The following is a 22,197-nucleotide window of genomic DNA, read 5'->3' on the forward strand; positions in this document are numbered from 1 at the left end:
TTTTTCCCCCTAACATAAATAATGTTCGGATGAATGCCCTTATTTGCATAGCTTTGTTCATGTTTTGTTTTGTTCCTAATTTGATTTTCCCAGTCTCTGGTTTTTTAGTGTAAGTATGCCTTTTTTGTGACACTGCTTCCACTCTAGGGGCTGGGGAACACGTCACAAGAATAAAAGTTGTTTTTCCTACATTTATCAAGGGGGCTGGCTTGGAGGTGCAGCCCAGGACAACTCTGTGTGATGGGAAAAGCATGTTGATAATCTAAGAACACAGTTTATAATCTAAGTTCAAAGGACTTAGGCATCCTCTTGGTCAAGTGACCTCGCAGCAGCCTGGGGTGGAAGGACAGTGAGACACTGCAAGGTTGAGGGGAGTCATAAGGTGATTTGACCTGCCGATCTGGGACTGGCCCCGAGTATCCATGCTGGGCCAGTGCCTGCCCCATCGCCTCTGGGATCTCAGTACTCACCTGGCATTGCCTTGCGTTATACTCTCCAGGTAAAAGCAGAAATGGAAACCCTGGTGAGAGAGAAAGGCGTCAACTCGTTTCAGATGTTCATGACCTACAAGGACTTGTACATGCTTCGGGATAACGAGCTATACCAAGTGTTACATGCTTGCAAGGACATCGGGGCCATCCCCCGAGTCCATGCTGAAAATGGAGAGCTTGTGGCCGAGGCAAGTGTGCAGGGTGGAATATGGGGGTGGCACCAGTGGGGACAATTTGCTGGGCGTGTGGGGAGGAGTGTCCTGACCACCTGTCGCTGATACTGCAAGATTCAGGCAAAAAACAAGTTATAAAAAATGAAGTGTGAGATACGAACACTGCTGGTGCCAAATGGTGATCAGAAAATCCAAACTTATATACTGTTTATAAAAAACAAATATCTCTTTTTAAGTTCTAATGGCAAGATGTTTAAAGTCCATTATAGCAAAAGTTTGGAACACCTCTTAGAAATACTTTTCATGAGATTTGACATACAGAACAAACAAGAATCAAGCTTTCTACCTTCCTATACCTTTCTGGAGGAACTGAAATAGTATAGAGATCTATTCTCTGTTGCCAAGAAGGATAGACCTCTGGACTCTCCTGGGTCTTGGGGTAAGGGTTGGTCTAGGAGTTGCTGAAGCTACAGTATCTAGACTTCCAGTGAGGAAATACTGACTTTCAAAGTCAATCAACAGTGTTTGTCTTTGGCATCCCTGTCCTGTTGGCTAATTATGGAACTATATTTTTAAGAGAAAAATGTATGTCTGCCATTAAGAAGAAAGAATTGGGGCTGGGGTGTAGCTTGGCGGTAAAGAAGTGAGAGCAGGAAGGGCCTCACTTACTATATGGGGTCCTGGGTTTCCTCTTCTGAAGACAAGTTTTACAGAAATAAGGTCCGTGGCCACCCTGTGAGGATAGCAGTGTCTAGCACATGTTTTGTCCCTTGGATTTGGTATTTTCTTGTATTTCTATGATTCAGTTTTCTTTTGCTATTATTTAGGGTGCTAAGGAGGCACTAGATTTGGGTATCACAGGCCCAGAAGGAATTGAGATCAGCCGTCCAGAGGAGGTAAGGAAGAGCTCCTGTGTCCTCTGTCAGCTTCTCTCCTGCAGACTCACAGAATCTTGTAGGATGGAAGAGGTGTCAAAAATATAACTCATATCACTGCCTCCCTGGGTGAAATTTCCATCTGGAAGCTTCCCAGGGTTCAACTTCCTCTATGCTGAGGCCAACCTGATCTCGAGCTTCCTTGAAAGAGATAGTTGTGGGGCATCATACAGACCCCACCCCATTTGATTCTGGGGAAAATGTCACTGGCTCCAGGAGTTGCTTTGCCCAAAACTGAATCAGTAGACAGAGAGACTGAAAGGGACTTTAGATGCTAGAAGGAAGTCCAAACCATAAGTCAGGGACTTAGCATTTGGGGAATCAGATCCCATCTGAGGAGCACCTTGGACCATTCCCACCAGAAACGAGGGGCACCTGCCTGTCCGTGCTCTTCTGCCCTGCTTACTCATTGAGATGGAAATTAAAAGCCCTGACAGCAGAATCAATTTGACATAACTTTCGTATGTTCATATATTAATACACCACCAGTGAAACTCCACATCATGTACAACCACAAAAATGGAATCCTAATTAGAATAAGTTATACTCCATGTATGTATAGTATGTCAAAATACATTCTACTGTCACATATATCTAAAAAGAACAAATTTTTAAAAATATAAAGAAATTAAAAGCCCTTTTCTCCTCTGCCCTCTGATTTTTCTTTGCATACAGTTTTGCAGGGTATTGAACACATAGTGCCCCTGCTACAGAATTCTGCTCTGGAGGTTCCGTATCAATAAACAATGCCTTCTTGCCCCATGAGTGTTCCGACATCCTCTACTATGTGTAAGGGAAAGTGCTTTTCCTTTCGTCAAATGCAGAGTGGTGGTTGGATATCAACGATGTCAAGGAGATGGCATATGTGGTCTCACTATCACCCAGGAGCCACGGTGGCCTGCCTTCCTCCTGCCCTGCACCTGTCTCTGAATATAGGTCCTGTTTGGGCACCTCAGAATCGGTAGAGAAGGATGTGCCAGATAACAGTCAATCCCCTGAGGGTGCCCATGAGACCAGGGTGAGCAGGGGTGTGCCCAGGCCTGTACTTGCTTTGTTAGGTTACATGAGGAAAGAGCAAGACTTTCACTGAGGTAATGACAAACAACAGCATCTGCTGGTTAAAGGGAACCGATGGTTCCAGCCACTGGGATTATAGCGGTGCCTTTTAACTATGCCCTGAGTAGCATCCAGCAAGGATGTGCATAGTATTCTAAGTCCCAGGACCCTCTCTATATTGGAGCAGAAGTTTTTGGAGCCTAGTGGCCAGGCCTTGCCCCCAACCCCCAACCTCATCAGCCCCTGAGGGTACAGCCAGCCCCTCCTGGCATCGCTCCAAGGCTGGTGCAGCTCAAGGAGATGCTGAAGCTGGGTTCCTTCCTGTTCTTTGTTTCTAACAGCTGGAAGCAGAAGCAACTCACCGAGTCATCACCATTGCCAACAGGGTAAGTACAGGGATCCCAGGGTGGCCTCACTCTGCTGTGGCCCACAGGACCCCAGCTGTTTGCTGAGTGGAGTGTCATTGCTCTCTGTTCCACTGATTTGAGCTAGATGAAGCCCTAGTTCGTCGCTCAAGGGTAAATGGCCCAGGGAGGCAGAGGAAGGTGGGGGGATCCCGAGACTCTCTGCAACTGGAATCTGTTCCTTTTGGAGGAATAGGTAGACTTATAGCTTAGAGAATCACAATTAGACCTCTGCTGCCACATCGTTGTTTTTGAACATTTGTCCTTGGTCTAGTTCAGGTAAAGCCCCCGCAGGGTTGAGAAGGCACTGGTGGAGGGTGGTAATGGGATGGTGATGGCAGAGTTCCAGTCTCGGCCTTCACCTAATCTCAGCTTTTGACCACATGCCCTCTGATCTGCTAACTCATTATATAAAGTTGGAATAATAGTGTCACTTGCTTTTCACAGGGGAGTTGTAAGATCAAAGGAGCCCAGGAAGGGAAAGCACTTCACAGACAGTAGAGCCCAGGCAGGTCATTGCTCCCAAGCCAGCGCTGAAGGAGTCGATTTGCTCAGATAATCTGACTACTGCCTCCAGAACAGCAGCTTTCACCCCGTGGTCTCTGGACCTGCAGTATCAGCATCATTTATCAGAATTAGGGACTTGGAAGCACTAATTCCCACTAAATCAGAAACTGAGGGTGATTTCCAGCAATTTGTATATAATCAGCCCCCCAGTGATTCTAATAGGACCTTCCCTTCTGGAATGGCCTGGGCCACCCAAAGCCTATAAACAGGGAGATGTGGTCTTAAGAATTTGGTGGCGGGGGGTGGGACAAAGAGGCTGTAAGTCATTCAGCCCCAGAATTAGTCAGTTGACTTGTAACATGCACATGATATAAAGCCAGTTCTTAAACTCTTATATCCTCCTAATGTGATTAGCAAAGAAAGCATCCAAATAACATTTGATGAAACAGTTTCTATTAGCTCTTTATAGCTCTGGCAGTTAGACAAGGACCTTATTTCATTTATTGTGACAATAGTTACTTTAGCAATTACCTCCTGATGGGAATTTACCCAAGAATAAGGAAAGACTGGAACAATAAAAAGGCAGCTCTTTGGTTTCTAGCTCAAACGTGTGCCCAGAGAAGGTAAGCCATGGGCCATAGCCACACAGTTCAATAGAGGAAAAGCTAATCAATTTGACAATCCAGGTGTCCACTCACAGGATGGGTCTTGTCTGTCCTACACTCTGAACCCTGACCCTGTTGTATTTTGTTCTTCCCCAGGGTACAGCTGTCTCCTGATAAGGCAGCCTGTAGACAGCAGGCATTGTAATTTTAGATATAGGATATAATACACTACTGTCTCTAGGTCATCATGTTTATAAACAGGAAGTTGAAATAGGAAAAACAGTCCCTCCCTTTAAATTACAGTCCAGGCTGTTGGATGGGAGAAAATGGGAGGTTCAGACTCAACTGTCTTGACCTGAGGTTGCCTCCAGGGTTGGCCTCCCTGGCAGGATCTGCTGCTGGCTGCCACCTGCTGCCTCCTTGCTGCCAGCCCTGCATCCCAGCATAAGACTGTCGCCTGGACAGTGGGGTTGAGTGGCATGGGCCGGTGGGGATTCCGTGCTGGGACTGATTGTGCCAGGGTTAATTTGGTGCTTGTTACCTGTTTTGGGGTTGATGCTCTACTTCCTGCTGTTTCTTGTATTTAGACTCACTGTCCCATCTACCTGGTCAATGTGTCCAGCATCTCTGCTGGTGACGTCATTGCAGCTGCTAAGATGCAAGGTAAGTGCTCAGGCTTGGGTGCATGTTGTTGTGGGATTGGAGAACTGCAGGGCACACCAGCTCAGTGCACGCTCAGGTCTGGCTTCTGAGGTTGGGATCTACCCACTCTTCCCTGTTCTGTGCTCCTGTGGGCCTCAGAGTGCCCCGCCCTCGCTTGGGTTCATTCTGTGAAACAGGAGTTTTCTTCTCCGCACATTTGTATGTGTAACAGCTTTGCAGAAATGTCTGTCACCTCGCCTGGGTCTGACAAAATTATCTAAGTTTTAAATTGACTCATTAATTGGTGTCTTTTTGGCCTCAGATTTTACTAACAGTTGCCTTGACAACTACCATAAAACCCTGGGCCAATTCCAGTGGGCATTTCCAGGGGTGTAAGGAAGTCCCTGGAGGAATAAGCCCAACTTCCCTTTCCAGCCATCTGGAACCCTATGTGCAAGCCCTGCAGGGCACTCGTGTAGCTCCCTGTGCTGATCCCCTGGCAGGACCTGCTTCATGGCTGTGTGTGGTCCACCCAGCACAGGGTGCTGGCAAGGGCCTAGAACGGGGGAAACAAAGTCATGGTCACTACCCTAGGGATGTCAGTCAGAAGCAAAATCACCCCAGAATTCCACAGTTTTACCCTCTAGATCCCACCCTTTGCCTCTCCCTAAATTGAAGCCCCTTTTTGGGGTCCCACTGGATTCTTGCCCCACCCTACTGGGTGGATCCCCTTCCTAGCTCTTGCCTTCTGGCCTTACTACGGATCCCATAGCAGTTCTTTTGGAGTTGCTCACAGCACCTGCCAGCTCAGAAACAGGCCAGACTGCCCCTTAGCCCAGGTTTCACGCCCTGCATCCTGCCAGTCACCACCAAGCCTCAGCTCCCTGCGGTACCCTACACACACCCTGGCCAAACTGGGTTCCTCCAAGCGTTGCTCAGTGCTTCCTGGCCTCGGCCTGCTGTTCCCCTTGCCCAGAGTTAGCAGGACAGTAGGGAAGTCCCTGGGCTTGGACCGAGCCAGGCTTTCAAAGCCCCAGCAAGCTTGGGGAAGTCCCTTCCCATCTCCGCCATCAGCTCCTTCAGCTCTAAACGAGAGGTTCAGGCCAGTGATCTCTTGGGCTCAGTGGCTTCCAAGTTACAATTTTGCCCCTTTTTCTTCCAGGGAAAGTGGTGCTGGCTGAGACCACCACCGCACATGCCACACTGACAGGCTTGCACTACTACCACCAGGACTGGTCCCATGCGGCCGCCTACGTCACCGTGCCTCCTTTGAGACTGGACACCAACACCTCCACCTACCTCATGAGTCTGCTGGCCAAGTAAGACATTCCCGCAGGACCACACATTCATGGGCCCACTGTGCATGCCACGCAGGGGATTCATAGGTCTTTAGGAAGATGTCCCAGAGTCCAGGAAACAGACCTGACCTAGGTTTGGTTTTGTTGTGCCCGTGAGATGCGTTACTTGTATTTCCCTCTCCTGAGCCCATCATAATCCCTTGGGCTTCTCTGACCCCTTGAGAGGGAGCTTCTGGGGTGTGAGAAGGAAGGGTGTGGAGAGCTGAGAGCAGTGGTGAGTCAGCATTTCAAAGGACATTGACATTCACTCCAAAGCCCAGTGGGGAGCTGGAGGATGTGGCCCATAGGAAGGGTCCTTTTTCTCTCCCCCTGCATCTCTCTCTTCCTCTTTCTATGTGTTTCTCGCTTCTTTCTTCTCTCTCCTCCCTTTTTTTCCTTTTCCCTCTTTCTTCCCACCCTCCCTCCAGGTCCCCTTCCCTCCAGCACCTCTCTAGCACAGCCTTTCCCTGTTCCGTCCCAAACTGAAGAAGATGGTCCAGTGAACAGTCGGAATTCAGTAAGGCAGAACCATGAAAAGGTTTTGAGAATCGCAAGTTCAAGGCCAGTCTCAGCAACTCAGAAAGACCCTGTCTCAAAATAAAAAGTCTAGAGAGGTAGCTCAGTGGTTGAGCACCACTGGGTTCAATCCTGGGTACCAAAAAAAAATGTAACTTCCTGCAGCTTCTTTCTCTTTTCTAGTGACATTGGGGGAGGAGCCATTGCTTTCTCTTCACTTTTGGCGGTTAAAGTGACATCTAGTTTAAAAGACAATCTAAAAAAAAGAAAAAAATAGTTAGTCTCCTCCCCTTCCTTTCCCAGCTCAACTCAAGTTAGGGTAGGTGGATGAGGAGGAAAGCGGGCTCTTCCCTATGCCCAGGCCTGCATCTTTCCTTGCTCCCAGTGCTAGCGAGGACCTTGGCAAGGCAGCGTATGTGTGGAAGCTTACAGAGCTTGGCCCACCCTCCCCAGCACTCCTCACCCAGAGCTTGGGGGCAGAACCGCCAGTCCACAGCCCCAGCAAGTGCCCATCGCTGTCTCCTCTGCCCTCTCGAAATGCTCTGCTTGACGCTGGGGTGGAGAATCTGGGAGCAGAGCTGCACCTGGAATAGGAGGCAGGGCAAGACACCAGGCCACTGCATCCAGTGGACACTCTGTCTCCCACAGACCAGGGGCTGGGGGAAGACAAAGGTACCTCTTCTGGGACGATGACAGGGAGTTGAAGGAGATGATAGGCCCTAATGGGAGGTGGTTCTCTTTAGATCATGCGGCACTTAATTCATCCCTGTCCTTGGTTTTCAGTCCTGGTTGCCAGCAACTGGAATCTCAACACTTGACATGTTAAGGCCCTAAAGAGAAGTGTGGGGAGGGGGCTCTCTGTGGGGTAGAGTCTGGGGTAGAGGCCAGTGTGCACCATGGTCTAGTGGCAGTAGTTAAGACTCAGTCTCATAGTTTGGGTGTGGTGCTAGGCAGCAGCAGCAGCAGTTCTTACAGATTTATTAGACAAATTCAGAGGGTAAAGAGGTAAAGAGAGAATGTGCCAGGTTTGCTTTTCCTTGGGAGAAACCAACCTCCTTTTCATAATTATTAACAACCCACCATATATAATAACTTGGGCTTGGTTCCAAAGTCAGAGAATCTTTTGAAATGCCTCTACTTGGTACAAGCAAATTTACTGCAATAGCAAAAGATAATAAGTGCCCCAAACCCACACAAATCAAGAATTATTAATTGAATAACTGAAGTTTTTATATCTAGCCTATTTTGTCCCAGAATTTAAATTAATTCTATTCATTTAAGAAGAATTGCAATTGTATTTGTTAGAATTATCTGAAACCCTTTTTAATCAGTACATATTGTAAAATGTGTGCTATTTTATAGGATTTGGAGCGTACTTTTCACATTTTAATTATTTATAGGAATTTGTGGTTACTATAATTTTGCCTATATAATATATTGTTGGTATAATTTCCATGATGCAAAATACTTGATAGAAAACCCAGACACCAATTATTATTGCTAAAAGAGAATAAGAGCTACTCTATCATTATCTATTTTAAGATGTGATGTCATATGCTGAATAGGAAAAAAAACCACAATCTATACATATGAGGATTTGTCCTTTATTTAAAAATCTGTCTTGGGGCTACGGTTGTGGCTTAGTGGTAGAGCGCTTGCCTGGCATGTGCAAGGCTCTGGGTTCTCAATCCTCAGTGCCGCATAAAAATAAAATAAAGATGTTGTGTCAACTACAACTAAAAAAATATATTTAAAAAAATCTGTCTTCTTAAAAGGCCCAGAATTTTTTTTTTTATTTGAACATGTAAAACATTGAAGTACATCTTTGACAAACCCAGTCTTGTTTTTAAGCTTTGAAGATTTTGGATGGGTATTTTCCGTCTCCCAGATTTAGGGCAGTGTTAAGAGAACTCAAATGCTCTTCCAGAAAGTAATGCATTCATTCTCACCTTCCTACTTGTTGGGGAGCCTTCTGAGAAAGTTAGGCGTCGATCCCATGCTGCAAGGTCCTGACCTGCAACCCCTGACTCTGTGGTGGGGTCTTTCCTGATTTAAGCCGTCCCTGGTATCTGGAGGCTCCTAGAGAGACCGTGAAAGCCCTGGAGATCCCGCTGTCTGGTGGGTTTTGCAGGTGTGGAGAACACAGGGAGCCATGGGGCTCTAGAACACACCCTCTACTCAGTGCAAGAGTCTCTTCCGCTGTCTCTGAAGCCTAGGGGATTGTCAGCCTCAGTTGCAGAAAGGGCTAAGTCATCTTACTGTGGATTTGACCAAGCACATTAATCATTTGGCAAGAGCTGAAACTGATAAGCCTGCCAGGCCCCGTGGAGATAGCCCATGCGTGCTGTTGGCTGGCTATTGTCTGAGAGCCTCAAGATTATGCCTCCTGACCCCACCAGGGGGCCTTCTGCTCCAGATTCCGCTTCAAAGCGGGCATCGTAGGTGGCCTGTGCACACTCACCTTGTGCCTCCCACAGGGCAAAATGAGGCTCCTGCAGCAGACCCACGAGGGCCCCACTGAGCGCTCTAGCAGTTGCCCCGGCAATCCACAAGCCCTCCTGCCCTCCTAGGGCATTTCTTCCCAGGGTTGCCCTGACCTTGGTGACATGGGCTTTCTCTCTCTCTGCTCCTCACAGCCTCTGAGCCCTCTGCCCACAGATGTCTCGAGTAGAGGCCAGCTGCCTTCCTCCTCCTTTGGCAGAGGGCAGGCCACCGTGTGTCTTGTCCTGCCCTGAGTCTTAGCCATCCTGCAAGCCATTGCAAGCCTGGCCTGTGCCTTATGCATCCACAACCCTAATAACCATCTGAGGACCGTGAGCATGGAAAGCATTAGTGATGAGAACCAATCAACTTTCAGACCATGTCAATTAATGATGTCCCTTTCTCTTCTGTTGTCCCTCTTTCTCTTCTGGGTGTTTAGAGCCTCTGCATCCACGGAAGACTGTGGCTCCAAGCCACTCAGCAAAGCTGCACATTGAACTTGTGGATGTCTCACTGGCACCCTTTTGCTGCCAACAGGGATGGGGGTCACAGGGGGAACTGATGAGAGGAACTCTAGCGTTTGGTTCCATGATAGAAAACCACCTCCATCATTTCATTTCAGCTGAACCCGAAGTTCAGTTGTTCTCTGCCCTGTCTCATAAAAATTGCCTTCTCAAAAGCTGTCACTAAAGTCTCCTGTGACACATACTGCACATATTCCCATTCTGTAGATGGGTAAACTGGAATTCACTTAGGCGAACTCATTATAGGTCACACAGCTACTAAATGGCACCACTAAGACCGGAGTCAGCTTAGCCCGGTTCCCAAGCCCAGGCTTTTCCCCTGTACCTGTCCCTCCCTCTGGGGACCCTGGCCACCCCTCCCCTCATTGGTTGTTTACTTTTCTCTCCCCAGTGACACTCTGAACATTGTGGCATCAGATCACCGGCCATTCACCACGAAGCAGAAAGCTATGGGCAAGGAGGACTTCACCAAGATCCCGCACGGGGTGAGCGGCGTGCAGGACCGCATGAGCGTCATCTGGGAGAGAGGAGTGGTACGTGTCTCAGGACCTGGCTCCTGGGGGCTGGGGGCAAGTTTTCACTCTGAAGACCCTGCCAAAGACCATCCTCAGGAGGGCTGCTTCAGCCACAGCTCCTTATTCCACCCAAAAACAAAAAGCTCAGGGTGGGGCTGGGCCTGGGGCTCAGTGACAGAGCACTTGCCTAGTATGTGTGAGGCACTGGGTTCGAGCCTTAGTACCACATACAAAAATAAATGAAATAAAGGCATGCTGCTCGTCTACAACTACGAAAAAAAATTAAAAAGAAAAAGCTCAGCTGGGCGCGGTGGCATATGCCTATAATCCTAGTAGTTTGGGAGGGGGAGGCAGGAGGATCATGAGTTCAGAGCCAGCCTCAGCAATTTAGTGAGATGCTAAGCAACTCAGTGAGATCCTGTCTTTAATTAAATACAAAAATAGGGCTGGGGATGTGGCTCAGTGGTCAAGTGCCCCTGAGTTTAATCCCCAGTACCCAAAAGAAAAAGAAAAAGCTCAAGGTGAGCTCGGTGGTAGAAAATATGCTTGGCAGGTGCAAGGGCCCGGGTTCGATCCCCAGCTTCAAAACAAAACAAAAAATCCATGACACAAAAAAGGTCTTTTTCTCCCCTGATTAGAAAGGTGATAAGACTTATTATAAAAATTGAGGAAATACAGAAAAGTATAGGAAAACAATTCCTGTCATTCCAAGCCTAGAAATTAAACTATTAACATTTTGGTGTATTTCTTTCTAGTTTGAGGTGTGTACCATACATTATTTTAAGAACTGGGGATATCTTTTTTCTTTGTAATTAGTATATCTTGAATGTCTTATATCAGTAAAAGGTCTTTTAAACATCTTTTGAAGACTGAATAATATTCCCTCCAGTTGAAGTACTGTGGTTTATTTAATCCTTCCTGGTATTCAGAACTTGGGGTGTTTCAATAATGCCATAGAGAACCACTTTGTTCATGAGTGTATGTCAGTATTTCTAATGCTCCCGTAGGACAGATTCCTAGAAGTGGATTTCTGAGCCAAGGGATATAACATTTGTAAGGTTCTTGGTATATTTTATCTAATTGAATTTCAAAAAAAGATAGGGACTGCATTTGAATACCACCTGTTCTGCCCATGAAGAATAAGTTATTTTTGGTCTTGATCTATCACGGATTAAACTCAACACAAAATATGAGCTGAAAGAGATTTAAAGTCCCCCAGCTCAGAGGAGGCCCATGAGCTGGCTCAGGGCCCCTTGAGGGGAGTCCGCACTTCAGGGAGGGAGGGTGGGGTAGTAGGATGCTTCTCCAGAGCACAGAAATACACCTCATTATGTACTCTCTTATCCAGTGCCACTTTCCACCATTTTAGCTACATTCCTTCAACCTCAGTCCAAAAGTAATAAATGGAAAATTCCAGAAATAAGTAATTCATAAGTTTAAAATAATTTTATTACAGCCTATTATTATAATTGTTGTTTTATTATTGGTTATTATTATTAATCTATTGTTGTTTCTAATTTATGAGTTAAATTTTTTTCACAGCTTTTTGTGTATAGGAGAAAGCACAGGCTGCTACGTAGGGCTCAGTACTCTGCAGTTTCAAGCCTGCACTGGGGGGTCTTGGAACATCTCCCTCAAAGAAAAGGGAGAACTACTGTAACCCATTTGCAGATAAAGGGAGGCCCTGACGCATCCCTAGTGGGCACAGGAGTAGACTACGCCTGGCTCCTTGGCTGATCTGAGACGGTGCTCACGGCAGTGTCCTCCTTAGGATCATAATTCTCATACCCTGATCTAAAAGGCCACAGGGCCAGGGTCAAAAGTGACCAGGATGAGGGGTGCTCACCTGGAGCCTGGTTGATGTGACTCCTTTACAATGTTCCAGGTTGGAGGAAAGATGGACGAGAACCGTTTCGTGGCTGTCACCAGTTCCAACGCGGCTAAGATTCTCAACCTGTATCCCCGCAAGGGCCGCATCATCCCGGGAGCTGATGCTGATGTGGTCGTGTGGGACCCGGAAGCCACAAAGTAAAACTTGCTGCTGGTCTCCAGGGCTAAGGGGACTTGGGATTTCAAAGAGCTTATATTAGAGAACTCCCAAAGCAGATGGTCTCCGCACCACTTCTGGCCTAGAGAATGTGACCTTGGCTTACTGAAGGGAGAATGCTAGAGTTGGAAAATTCTGTTTCCTCTGGGCACCCTCATGTTTGGTGTCTCCTCTTTTTATAAGGACCCCAGTCAGACTGGATTGAGACCCACCTGTCCTGTGAGCTCGTTTTGCCTTAGTTACCTTGCTAACTTCCCTGTCTCCAAAGATGGTCACATCCTGGGGTCCTGGGGGTTAAGTCTTCAAAATGTAACTTTTGAGGGGTCAGAGTTCAGCCCATGACAAAACCAGCCTTTGCAGGCCACCCCTTCCCATGCGCTGTCATCTCCTTCCATCAAGGGGTGGCATCTTGACCTCTTCTCAGAGCCTTTTCTCCCATCCTTGCCTCCCACCAGGACCATCTCCGCCAGCACCCAGGTTCAAGGAGGGGACTTCAACCTGTACGAGAACATGCGCTGCCATGGCGTGCCGCTGGTCACCATCAGCCGGGGGCGTGTTGTGTACGAGAACGGTGTCTTCATGTGTGCTGAGGGCACCGGCAAGTTCTGTCCCCTACGGTCCTTCCCAGACACTGTCTACAAGAAACTGGTCCAGAGAGAGAAGGTGAGGTGGGCAGGGCAGGAAGATGGGTGGAAAGAGGTCAAAGCTTCCACTGGTGGACAGCTCATGTGACTGTTTTAAATCTCAAAGATATTTTCTCTGTTTTCCCACCAAGTCCTATTGCCACCTAGCCAGTGTTGAGAAGGCAGGACAGGGAGAATGCTAGAGTTGGAAAATTCTGGTTTCCATTTCCCATCTTTGATTTCCAGATAGATTTTTTTAAGAGCAGGCAAGCAGGGAGTCATGAGTTCCTGGACACACTCGGGAAACGTGTGTCTGTGACCACTGAGATCCTCTTATACACAGGCTGGTCCTGGAGTGACAGCCTTTGCTGGCCCTGGAGTGACCATCTTTGCTTCCTCCCACACTTGCTATGAGTGAAGGCGGGTGGAGCGGGCATTCGAAGGCTGTCATCCAGAGCATAAGGGTAAGCAGGTCTGTTGACCCTCAAGACCAAGGCTGCTGGCAAGCTCTCCACATTAGAGTGCCCGAGCTCCCTGAGTCACCAGGCCAACGGTACAGAACCCCATCAGTATAGAGCACTGTGGGGGAGGAGGCTTGGGCTGCCAGAAACAGGCGTGACTTCAGTTACCGTAGCATTGAATCCAAGCACAAACTCAGGGTGTCTCAGGCAGGCAGGCAAATAGTCCCATCTTAAGGTGCTGATCCCCAGACTTAGACAGTGGGCAGGAGGAGGCCTCAGCCGTACCTCTGGAGAAGGTTCCAGAAAGAGCTGGAAGAGCAGGGCATCTGCACTCAAGATTGTCTGACAGAGGAAGGCCATATTCGGAACACAGGAGAATAACAATCATGGGTGAGAATATGGAGAAACTGGAACCCTCAGTCTTTGCTGGAAGGAATGTAAAATGGAAGAGTTTTGCACTTTCCCCAAAAGTTAAATAAACAGTTAGCATATGACCCAGCAATTCTACTCTCAGGTATCTACCTAAGAGAAATGAAAACATGTCTATGCAAAAACATGCACCTAATCATTCATATAACACTATGGATAAAAGACCAAAAGTAGCAACAACCCAAATGTCCATCAGCGGTTGAAAGGGTAAACTTGTGGTATATCCATCCGGTGAAATATGATTCAGCCACAAAAAGGAATAAAGATGGATAAACAGTACATACAATGTGGATAAATCTGTTATTCTAAGTCAAAGAAACCCAATACAAAAGATAACATATTATATGATACGTATATGAAACGTCCAGAAGAAAATCCAATCCGTAGACAGAAAATAGATTAGTGGTTATTTAGGGCTGGGAGAAGGGGAGGAAAAAGGAGTGACTACTAATGGGATAAGTTTCCTTTGCAGGATAATGAAAATGTTTTGGAATTAGTGGCAACAGTAGAAAACCTTGTGAAATACTAAATCCCACTAGATTTTATACTTTACATTGTGAATTGTGTAATATTCTGATTATGTCTCAACTAAAAAAGAAGAATCATCTCTGACAAGGGTCCATGGCAATTCCTGAACAAATATAGTCAGGAAATGGGATGAAAAGAGCCGAAGACGTGTCTCAGACTTCTAAGAGTCAGCCTCACCTGTGGGCTAGTGACGGGGGAACAGCCCCAGGCCTCAGGAGGAAGCTCCCCAGAGCTTGTGGGCCAAGGCCAGTGACGATTCCAAGAAGCAGCAAGAAGAGAGAAAGGCACAGACTGTGTTTGCAGGTCAGACCGAGGGATGGAACCTGCCCGCTGGGAGGGCACCTGAGTCCCCATGTTCTCAGAAATATACTATAGAGGAAGGTCTGCCGATCTTGAGGATGTTCTTGCAGCGCCCCAGCTGAGTCTCAGGAAACCTTGAGGTCCAGACCCTGCCAAATGTGCTGTGTGACTAAGTTCGTCCCACTTAGACCACAGAGTCCTTAACGCTCTCCGTTTAAGGAACCTGATCTTCCGCCACAGGCCGGTTGTCTGGAATTTGTTCTGCCTGCCCAGCAACCTAGGAAGACCACATCTCCACTTTTGAGCAACACTTCCTTCCTCCACCTTGACCTTGGGACTTCAGTGAAACTGCAATCTCTGATGTCCAGCTGGTCAGCTGTGGGGAAGGTGGGGCCCAGAGCAGCCAGAGCGCTGCTCAGGAAACCTGACAATAGACCCAAGGACAGAAAGCCCTGCTGATAGCAAAGCTGGGATCAAGCTACCTTCCCCCCATGGAGAACTGAGGACAGAAGAGAGTCCCCTGCTGTCCTGCAAGATAGAAGGTCTTTGAAGTAGATAAAGTTACTTTTGCAAAACATGATACAGAAAATTGGGCAAAGCGACAAGATTATAGATAGATGGAGAAAGTTTTTAATGAACAACAACAACAAAAAAAAAAACAGGTTTGGGGTAAGGCTGCAAAGGCCTGGAAATCAATAACAAATAGGAAGTCACCCAGCTTGTGTAGCAGCCAGTGTTGGCTGGCAAGCCCCAGAGTTAGACTTGTGGACTGGATCTACTGTTTTAACAGCTGTGTAACCTTGAGCGAATTGCTTAACCCCTCTGGAACTCAGCAGCCACATGGGGTAATAACAGCACTTCCTCATAAAGTTGTGTGAGAATTAAATGTGTTGATAAATATCAAGTCCTTATAATGGCATCTGAGTGCTTGATACATATGATCACTCTCTTTTCCATTGGAAGAGGAAAGCTTGATCTGTTTTCAGAGAACATGAAGGAATGGCCTTCGAGAAATCACCCAGGTCTGTTCTCTCTTAACAAGATTGTCAATAAGCATTAAGCAGCAATGCAGTTTACGCTGCATCCCTGAGGGGTGGCAGAGTGTAGATGGTCTCTGCTGCTCCTTCAGATTTAGGTGCTCACACCCCCACACACATCTTCCTGCCCACAACAGCACTTCTGAACACTGTGAAGCACCAAAAACAACCTGGGCTGGAGCAGTTCTAAGAACTTTACTCCTATTCATTTATTGTATCTCATAACAACTCTTGTGATGTAGGTACAGTTACCATCCTAATGTTGCAAAAAGAGGAAGGAGAGATTAAGTGAGTTACACACCGTCACACAGCTTACAACTGGCCGTTAGGATTGGAACCCAGGCAGCCTGGTTGCTCTTAACCCTGCTGGTTTGGGGAGTAGCCTTCCAACTCGGGGTCTCCAGATCAGCACTAGAGCCTCTATTCCCACAGTTATCAGACCATAGTAAAAGGCATGGCCCCTTGGGAGCCTGGCACAGAGGGGTAGCATTGTCCCATGTGAGCCTCAGAAGTCTACATGCTAGACTAGCCATGAGAGTTCCGCCAGTTTTGAGGGGAGCCTTGGGTCTCTCTCTAGCACACGACGCCCTGAGCACATGCACATACGCGCTGTTTAGGGGGAGCAAGAAAAGAACCCCCAACCTCTGGGCTGAGGCACGGGAAGCCTCGCTGACGCCTTTCCCTGGACTCTGACACCTTTCCCTCAACTCTGACACTACCGTCCTTTGCCTTCACCAGACCTTAAAGGTGAGGGGAGTGGACCGCACTCCCTACCTGGGGGACGTTGCTGTCGTTGTGCATCCTGGGAAAAAAGAGATGGGCACGCCACTGGCAGACACGCCCACACGGCCGGTCACCCGGCACGGGGGCATGCGGGACCTTCACGAATCCAGCTTCAGCCTCTCTGGTAAGGGCAGGATGGCAGGGCCAGGGCCTGGAAGGCCTGCTGGTCCTCAGCATCCCTCCTCCCCCCCCCCCCCCCCCGGACGAGCGCTGGGCCTGCTGATGGACACACAAATATGGGGAGGGATGAGCAGCACCTGGGCTTCCCACACATGGGTGCCCCAGCGATGCCCGGGCTGCTGTGGTTCACCGCCCTCCGCAGCTCCTCTGGGGGCCGGTCATCCTGCTCTTTGTTTCTCTCTGACCCTGCCTCACCATCCTCACTTTTCCCCTGTTTCCATAAAAAAAAAAACAAAAAACAGGAATTTTATTATATATATTTAATTCTCTCTCTCTCTCTCTCTCTGTCACAACACACACACACACACACACTCCATTTATTTTAAATATTTTCTGTCTCTTGACCTCTGACTCCCAGTTCCTTTTCTTATCTCTCTGTCCCTTGGGCCATGTCCTAGCCCCCGTCTGTCTGCAGAATCTCTCAGCTCCTTGGCTGTGTCCTGTCCTCATTCTTTTTTTCTTTTCTTTTTGTTTAATATTTATTCTTAAGTTTTAGGTGGACACAATATCTTTATTTTACATTTATGTGGTGCTGAGGATTGAACCCAGTGTCTCGTGAATGCTAGGCAAGTGCTCTACCACTGAGCCACAACCCCAGCCCCAAATTATTATTATTTTTTTTTTTTTGTGGTGCTGGGGAATTGAACCCAGGGCCTTGTGCATGCCAGACAGGCAGTCTGCCAACTGAGCTATGTCCCTAGCCCCTCTGTCCCCATTGTTTATGCCACAATCTCCTACCGACACCAACAGCAGAGCCCTAGGCTCCCCTCAGCCATGGCCATGTGTGCACAGGGACCTCTCTGTATGGAACTGGGGTAGGATCACTACCTCATGAGTGGTAGCCCGCAGTGGAGGACAGGCAGAGGCTGTGAGATGTCTTGGTCCTTCTGGAGACTTTGGTGGAAACTGTCATCACCACTTGAAAGGAGCAGGGGGCTTGGGTCCTCCCAACCTCAGCCCAGTAGCCCTCAGGACCAGCCCAGAGAGAGTCCTTTCTGCCAGGGCTATGCTTGGGGTGGGGACAGCAAGAAGAGTAAGACCCACATCATCCCACCCAGAGCACAGACCACTCCCTAGGACAGGCAGAGGCTGAGTGAGGGCTGGCGAGGGAACCTGCCTGCAGAGGCCCCTCCTTCACAGTGGGAGCAGCCTGCGGCAGCGCCATGGGATTCCCATCAGAGGTAGTGGTGACCTGTGGGACAGGATCCACACACACAAACACGCTGAGGGCCACTGCCACTTCCACCTGTGACAGGACATGAATGCTGGGAGTCAGAAGCACCTGTGCCTGGAGGACTTGTCCTGGCACGCTCAGGCCTCACCAGCCAGGAGGTGTGAATCTCCTGGGCTGCCTGGATATAGTCCTGCCCCCAGCCCCAGGAGAAGGAACACGACCTCAGGGCCCTGTGGCCCCCACCCAAGAGCCACATCTGGGCAGAGCTCTGCTCAAGCACTGCAGGCTCAGGCAGCCCATCGTCACCTGCTCTCTTGTCTACTCCAAGTGGGTCAGGCCAAAGACTGCCCGCTGTCCCACGTGCTCCCCGGGCCACTTCTGTCTTTTTTTGGCTCTAGGGATTGAACCCAGGGGTGCTCTATCACTGAGCTACACCTCAGCCCCTTTTCCTTTTTGTTTTTCATTTTGAGACAAGGTCTCACTAAGTTTAGCCCCTCCCTTTCTAAGTAAATTTTGGAATTTCAGTTAGGGGGCCTTTGGGGTGTGGGTCTTTCATTTTCCAAAACAATGGAGCGTCTTCCCTTCTCCCCCTCTCACCCACTCACCGAGACACATGTATAGAGGTCCTGGCTGAGCGGCTGATCCGTGGTCTGCATGGTGACAGACTGTGCCCTGGCTGCAGGCCACAAGCCCACAGGGAGGGGGGCAGCTGACAGAGTAGACTGAGTCAGGAAAACCTAGGTTTGAATCCAGGCTCCACTCCTTAACAGGGACAGTTACTCACTGTCCCTGAGCCTGTGTCCTCATCTGTAAAATGGGATGGTGTTGAGATAATACCTACAAGGGGCTTAATTTAGCTGGTTGTCTCCTGGAGGCGGCCGTGGCCTGTTACCCAGGCAGGAGCTGCTTGACTCACCCTCGGCTTCCCTCCCTGCAGGTTCTCAGATTGATGACCACGTTCCAAAGCGAGCCTCAGCTCGGATCCTCGCGCCCCCTGGAGGCAGGTCGAGCGGCATTTGGTAAAGGCACTGACGGGTCCCCCAAGTGAGGATGCGCCACTGCCACCCACCTGCACACCTTCCGGCCACAGCTACAGGGGGCCGGAGAGGCTGGGCTGGCAGCACCACCTGCGGGGGGGCCCCCCCAGACCGGGGAGCCTCCCCACATCTGAACGTGATTCGCTGGGCTTCGAGCCACCCTAACAGGCACTTTGAGCTGTCCCTCCTGCTGTGCTCCCTTCCTGTGGCAGGGGCTTCTCTGGGCCCCAGAAGCCCACACTATGCACGGAGGGGAGCAATGTATAGCCCTGGCCCAGCCCCTCCTCCCACCACTGCCACCTCTGCTGGCTCTGGGAAGGCCCAGACTCTAGTGCCCTGCCCCTGGCCACCCCACCAGGTGTCCAGAGCACTTTAGCAGATGTGTTTTATAAGTAATGGCCTCCCTCCCCCACCCTCTTAGGCCCCTTGGTGACATTTCCCAAGTCAGACAGGTGTCAGCTTCCCAGCCATGCCTAGGACATCCTATCTCTCCTAACGCACCTCTAGTCCTGTGTGGGTGCAGTCAGGAGACTCTGGGTGTGGGTGTGGTTGGGACACCCTGTGCCCTTTGCCAGCCTCTTTCAGCTCCAAACCCATACCCTCTGTGAGACCCAGGCCCCAAGGGGTAGCTGGGCAGGGGTGTAAGGCTGGTGCCAGGCGCGTGTAAATGGTTTTGTTTTGCACGTTTGGTTTGCGCAGTGGTTTGGTTTGACTTGTTTGTGCATCCTGTGGAAAATAACGGTGCTTCGTGTCACTAGCATAGCATAGAAACAGGAATAGATGTGGTCCTTAGGAGATGCTGCACTCGCCACCAACCAGACAGCACAGGGCAGAGTTGATGGGGCCAGGCTACACGGGCCCCTCCCCGAGGCTTCCTGGGCCAGGACCCACTCCCCTCCTTCATTTGGATTTTCTTCATTCTAAGAGGGGACCTGGACACTGGCCCTTGAAACCTTCAGGCAGTAGGTCAGCCCCTCCCATCTCGCCCTGGTCATTCCCAGCACTAACCACCCCCCAACACACACACAGCTCCCTGTAACTTCCTCTTGCTGGACAGAGGCCTGGCCACTCCTCCTGTGTGATTGGCAAGAGGCCTCATGCCTGCTGAGAGAGGGGGAGTGGAAGAGGGACTGGCCAAATGCCCAGGGCCAGGGAGGGAGACGCCAGCCACAGGGACAATGGTAAATCCACATCACTGCACAAGTGCCGTGGACTCCCGTAGTCAGCACCCCACCTTCACTGGCTGGTGGCCTCATCTCCTCCCACGTTCCATAGAGGTTCTCACAGGAGCCCTGGAGGCAGGTGATGTCCATCTATCCCTAGTGTACGGGAAGTGGCCCAGCCACCTCCCCTTGATAAGCCTTGTTTCCCCCTTTGGAAGTGATTTCATGTCGAGCCTTTGGTTTGATCCCCCCAGCTTTCAGGAAGCCCCTGGACTCTTGATTAAAGGTCATACCCTGCGCATTTCTAGAGCGCTTCTGCATATCAAAGCTCTTCCATATACAAGATCTCACTCGCTCCTCACAACAATAGAGCACACCTATTATTCTTCCCACTTTACAGATGACGGAACTGAGGCCCAGAAAGTTTAGACCCTCTGGTCCTAGAGGTGCCCATGACTGCCCTGTGACCATAGCTCTCTAGCCTAGCTATGGAGAAGGAGGTATGGGGTGGTGTCTGCTGTCAAACCCACCAAGAACTAACTAGAAGATTTACTCCCCTGTAGGCATTCTGCTTTGTTTTGCACAAATAGATAGATTTTTCTCTGTTGTAAACAAATTAGTGCACATTCTTGCTTTGAGTCAGGACTAGCCAAATGTTGGGGTCCTCCTGTGTCATTTGAGCTTCATCCACATCCTCCCTTCACTCCCCTTATTCTCACTTAGGGGCTGAAAGGATAGATGGTAACCCAGGGAACAGAGGCAGCTATGGGGACAGTAGGTAGGGACCCAGGCCTGGGAAAGCCACAATGGACAAGGGAAACTGACACTGACCCCTGGTACAATGCACACCATCTTTATCCCTTTCAGCTCTAGCTGGGTCATGGGCCTTGGGCAGATGCCAAAGAGCCAAGTGGTGGTGAGGCCAGCTGGGCAGAGCACCCTGCTTGGGCTAGCAAAGCTTTACCTTCTCTGAGTGCCTCCGCCCAAGAGATGCATGACCCAGGGTGCTGGGAGATCACATCTTGGAGCGGCCCGCTGGAGGCCTCCCACTTCATCCACTCCCACCCTGACATAGACCCAACCCTCACCCAGGAGCTTCTAGATGGAAATCAAAAGGAGGTTCAAGGAGCCAAACGAAGGGTCATCCCCACCATCCACTCCCTGCCCCGTGCAGATTCCAGCCAGCTCCATCACCAGCCCCGACGGCTCCCGGCTGGGAGGGAAAGGATTTCTGGTTGCACCGACTGCAGCTCTCAAACTGGTCTTGTACTTACTGAGTAAATACTGTTGTTCTTGCCTTAGCTGCTCTCTAGGTTTGTGGGGTTAAGTTACCAGAAAATTGTGCTACCGTGTGTGCGTGTGTGTGCGTGTGTGTAGTGCTAGGAGTGCACAGTAGGTCTCTGTCGAGCCGATGCCATGATGACCCATACTGACCCAGAAACCACAGAACCACTCGGAAACCCAAACCCCCTCCAGCTGCCAAGGCGGCGGGCACACCCTGGGGTCGGGATGGAGCCTCCAGCACCCAAGTGACTTCCTCACTCCTCTGTAAATGTCATGGTGCTAAGACAGTGTCAACCCCAAGATGACACACAGCCCTGTGCTTTGGCCACCGTTTGAGGCAAAAACAAAACAGCCCGACACGTTGTGTTCTGGTGCAGGTTTGCATTAAACTGTAGCTACTTCTCACTCGGTCTCTGTTGTATTTATTCAAGGAAGAAGGAGTTTGGCAGGGGACCTCTTCTGCAGTGGCTGGCGGGAGACTTTTAGCTTTCTGCAGTGGCTAGGAAAACTCAGCTTTGACCCATCACTCCTGTGGGGTGGCAACTCTCTTCTGAAATCCCAGAATTTCTTATGTGAATAAAACCAAAGTTTTTGGTGCCAGATTTCCCAGGACAAGGTTGCTCAATCATCTGAAACAGGAATAATTAGGGGGAATCATTAGATTTAAGAGGGTAAAAAAACAGATTCCCTCCATGTACCCTTTGTCACTTGTTTTTTGGGCTACCATTCTGGAAGCCCATGTCCCACCTCCATTCAAATCAGAACCTTGACTCATGGCCTCACAAAAATCACAAGAAAAGGGGCTGTCCCAAGGCCTCTGTGTCATTGCAGGGCCTTCTGACTGCTCTTTGGCTTTCAAAAACCTCACCTTGAGTTCAGTGGCACATGCCTGTAATCCCAGCAGCTTGGGAAGCTCAGGCAAGAGGATCACAAGTTCAAAGCCAGCCCCAGCAACTTAGCAAGGC

The 22,197-nt window shown here is 49.4% G+C and overlaps 1 protein-coding gene across 1 annotated transcript in view; it reads left to right on the forward strand.

The window, feature by feature from the left end:
• The window catches only part of Dpysl5 (dihydropyrimidinase like 5), an 81,268-nt gene extending 59,645 nt beyond the window's left edge, over positions 1-21,623 (forward strand). The window contains exons 4-13 of the mRNA XM_046441699.2: positions 500-679; positions 1,492-1,560; positions 2,997-3,041; positions 4,759-4,834; positions 5,976-6,132; positions 10,063-10,204; positions 12,072-12,214; positions 12,689-12,896; positions 16,350-16,518; positions 18,686-21,623. Coding sequence (XP_046297655.1) covers positions 500-679; positions 1,492-1,560; positions 2,997-3,041; positions 4,759-4,834; positions 5,976-6,132; positions 10,063-10,204; positions 12,072-12,214; positions 12,689-12,896; positions 16,350-16,518; positions 18,686-18,771 — 1,275 coding nt within the window. The 3' untranslated portion in view covers positions 18,772-21,623. The remainder of the gene's footprint in view (positions 1-499; positions 680-1,491; positions 1,561-2,996; positions 3,042-4,758; positions 4,835-5,975; positions 6,133-10,062; positions 10,205-12,071; positions 12,215-12,688; positions 12,897-16,349; positions 16,519-18,685) is intronic.
• Positions 21,624-22,197: the final 574 nt, after the last annotated feature.

This window comes from Marmota monax, unplaced genomic scaffold, assembly GCF_021218885.2.
Source record: "Marmota monax isolate L192 unplaced genomic scaffold, Marmota_monax_Labrador192_F-V1.1 WCK01_AAM20220418_F8-fsc00010, whole genome shotgun sequence".
Classification (NCBI taxonomy): Eukaryota; Metazoa; Chordata; class Mammalia; order Rodentia; family Sciuridae; genus Marmota; species Marmota monax.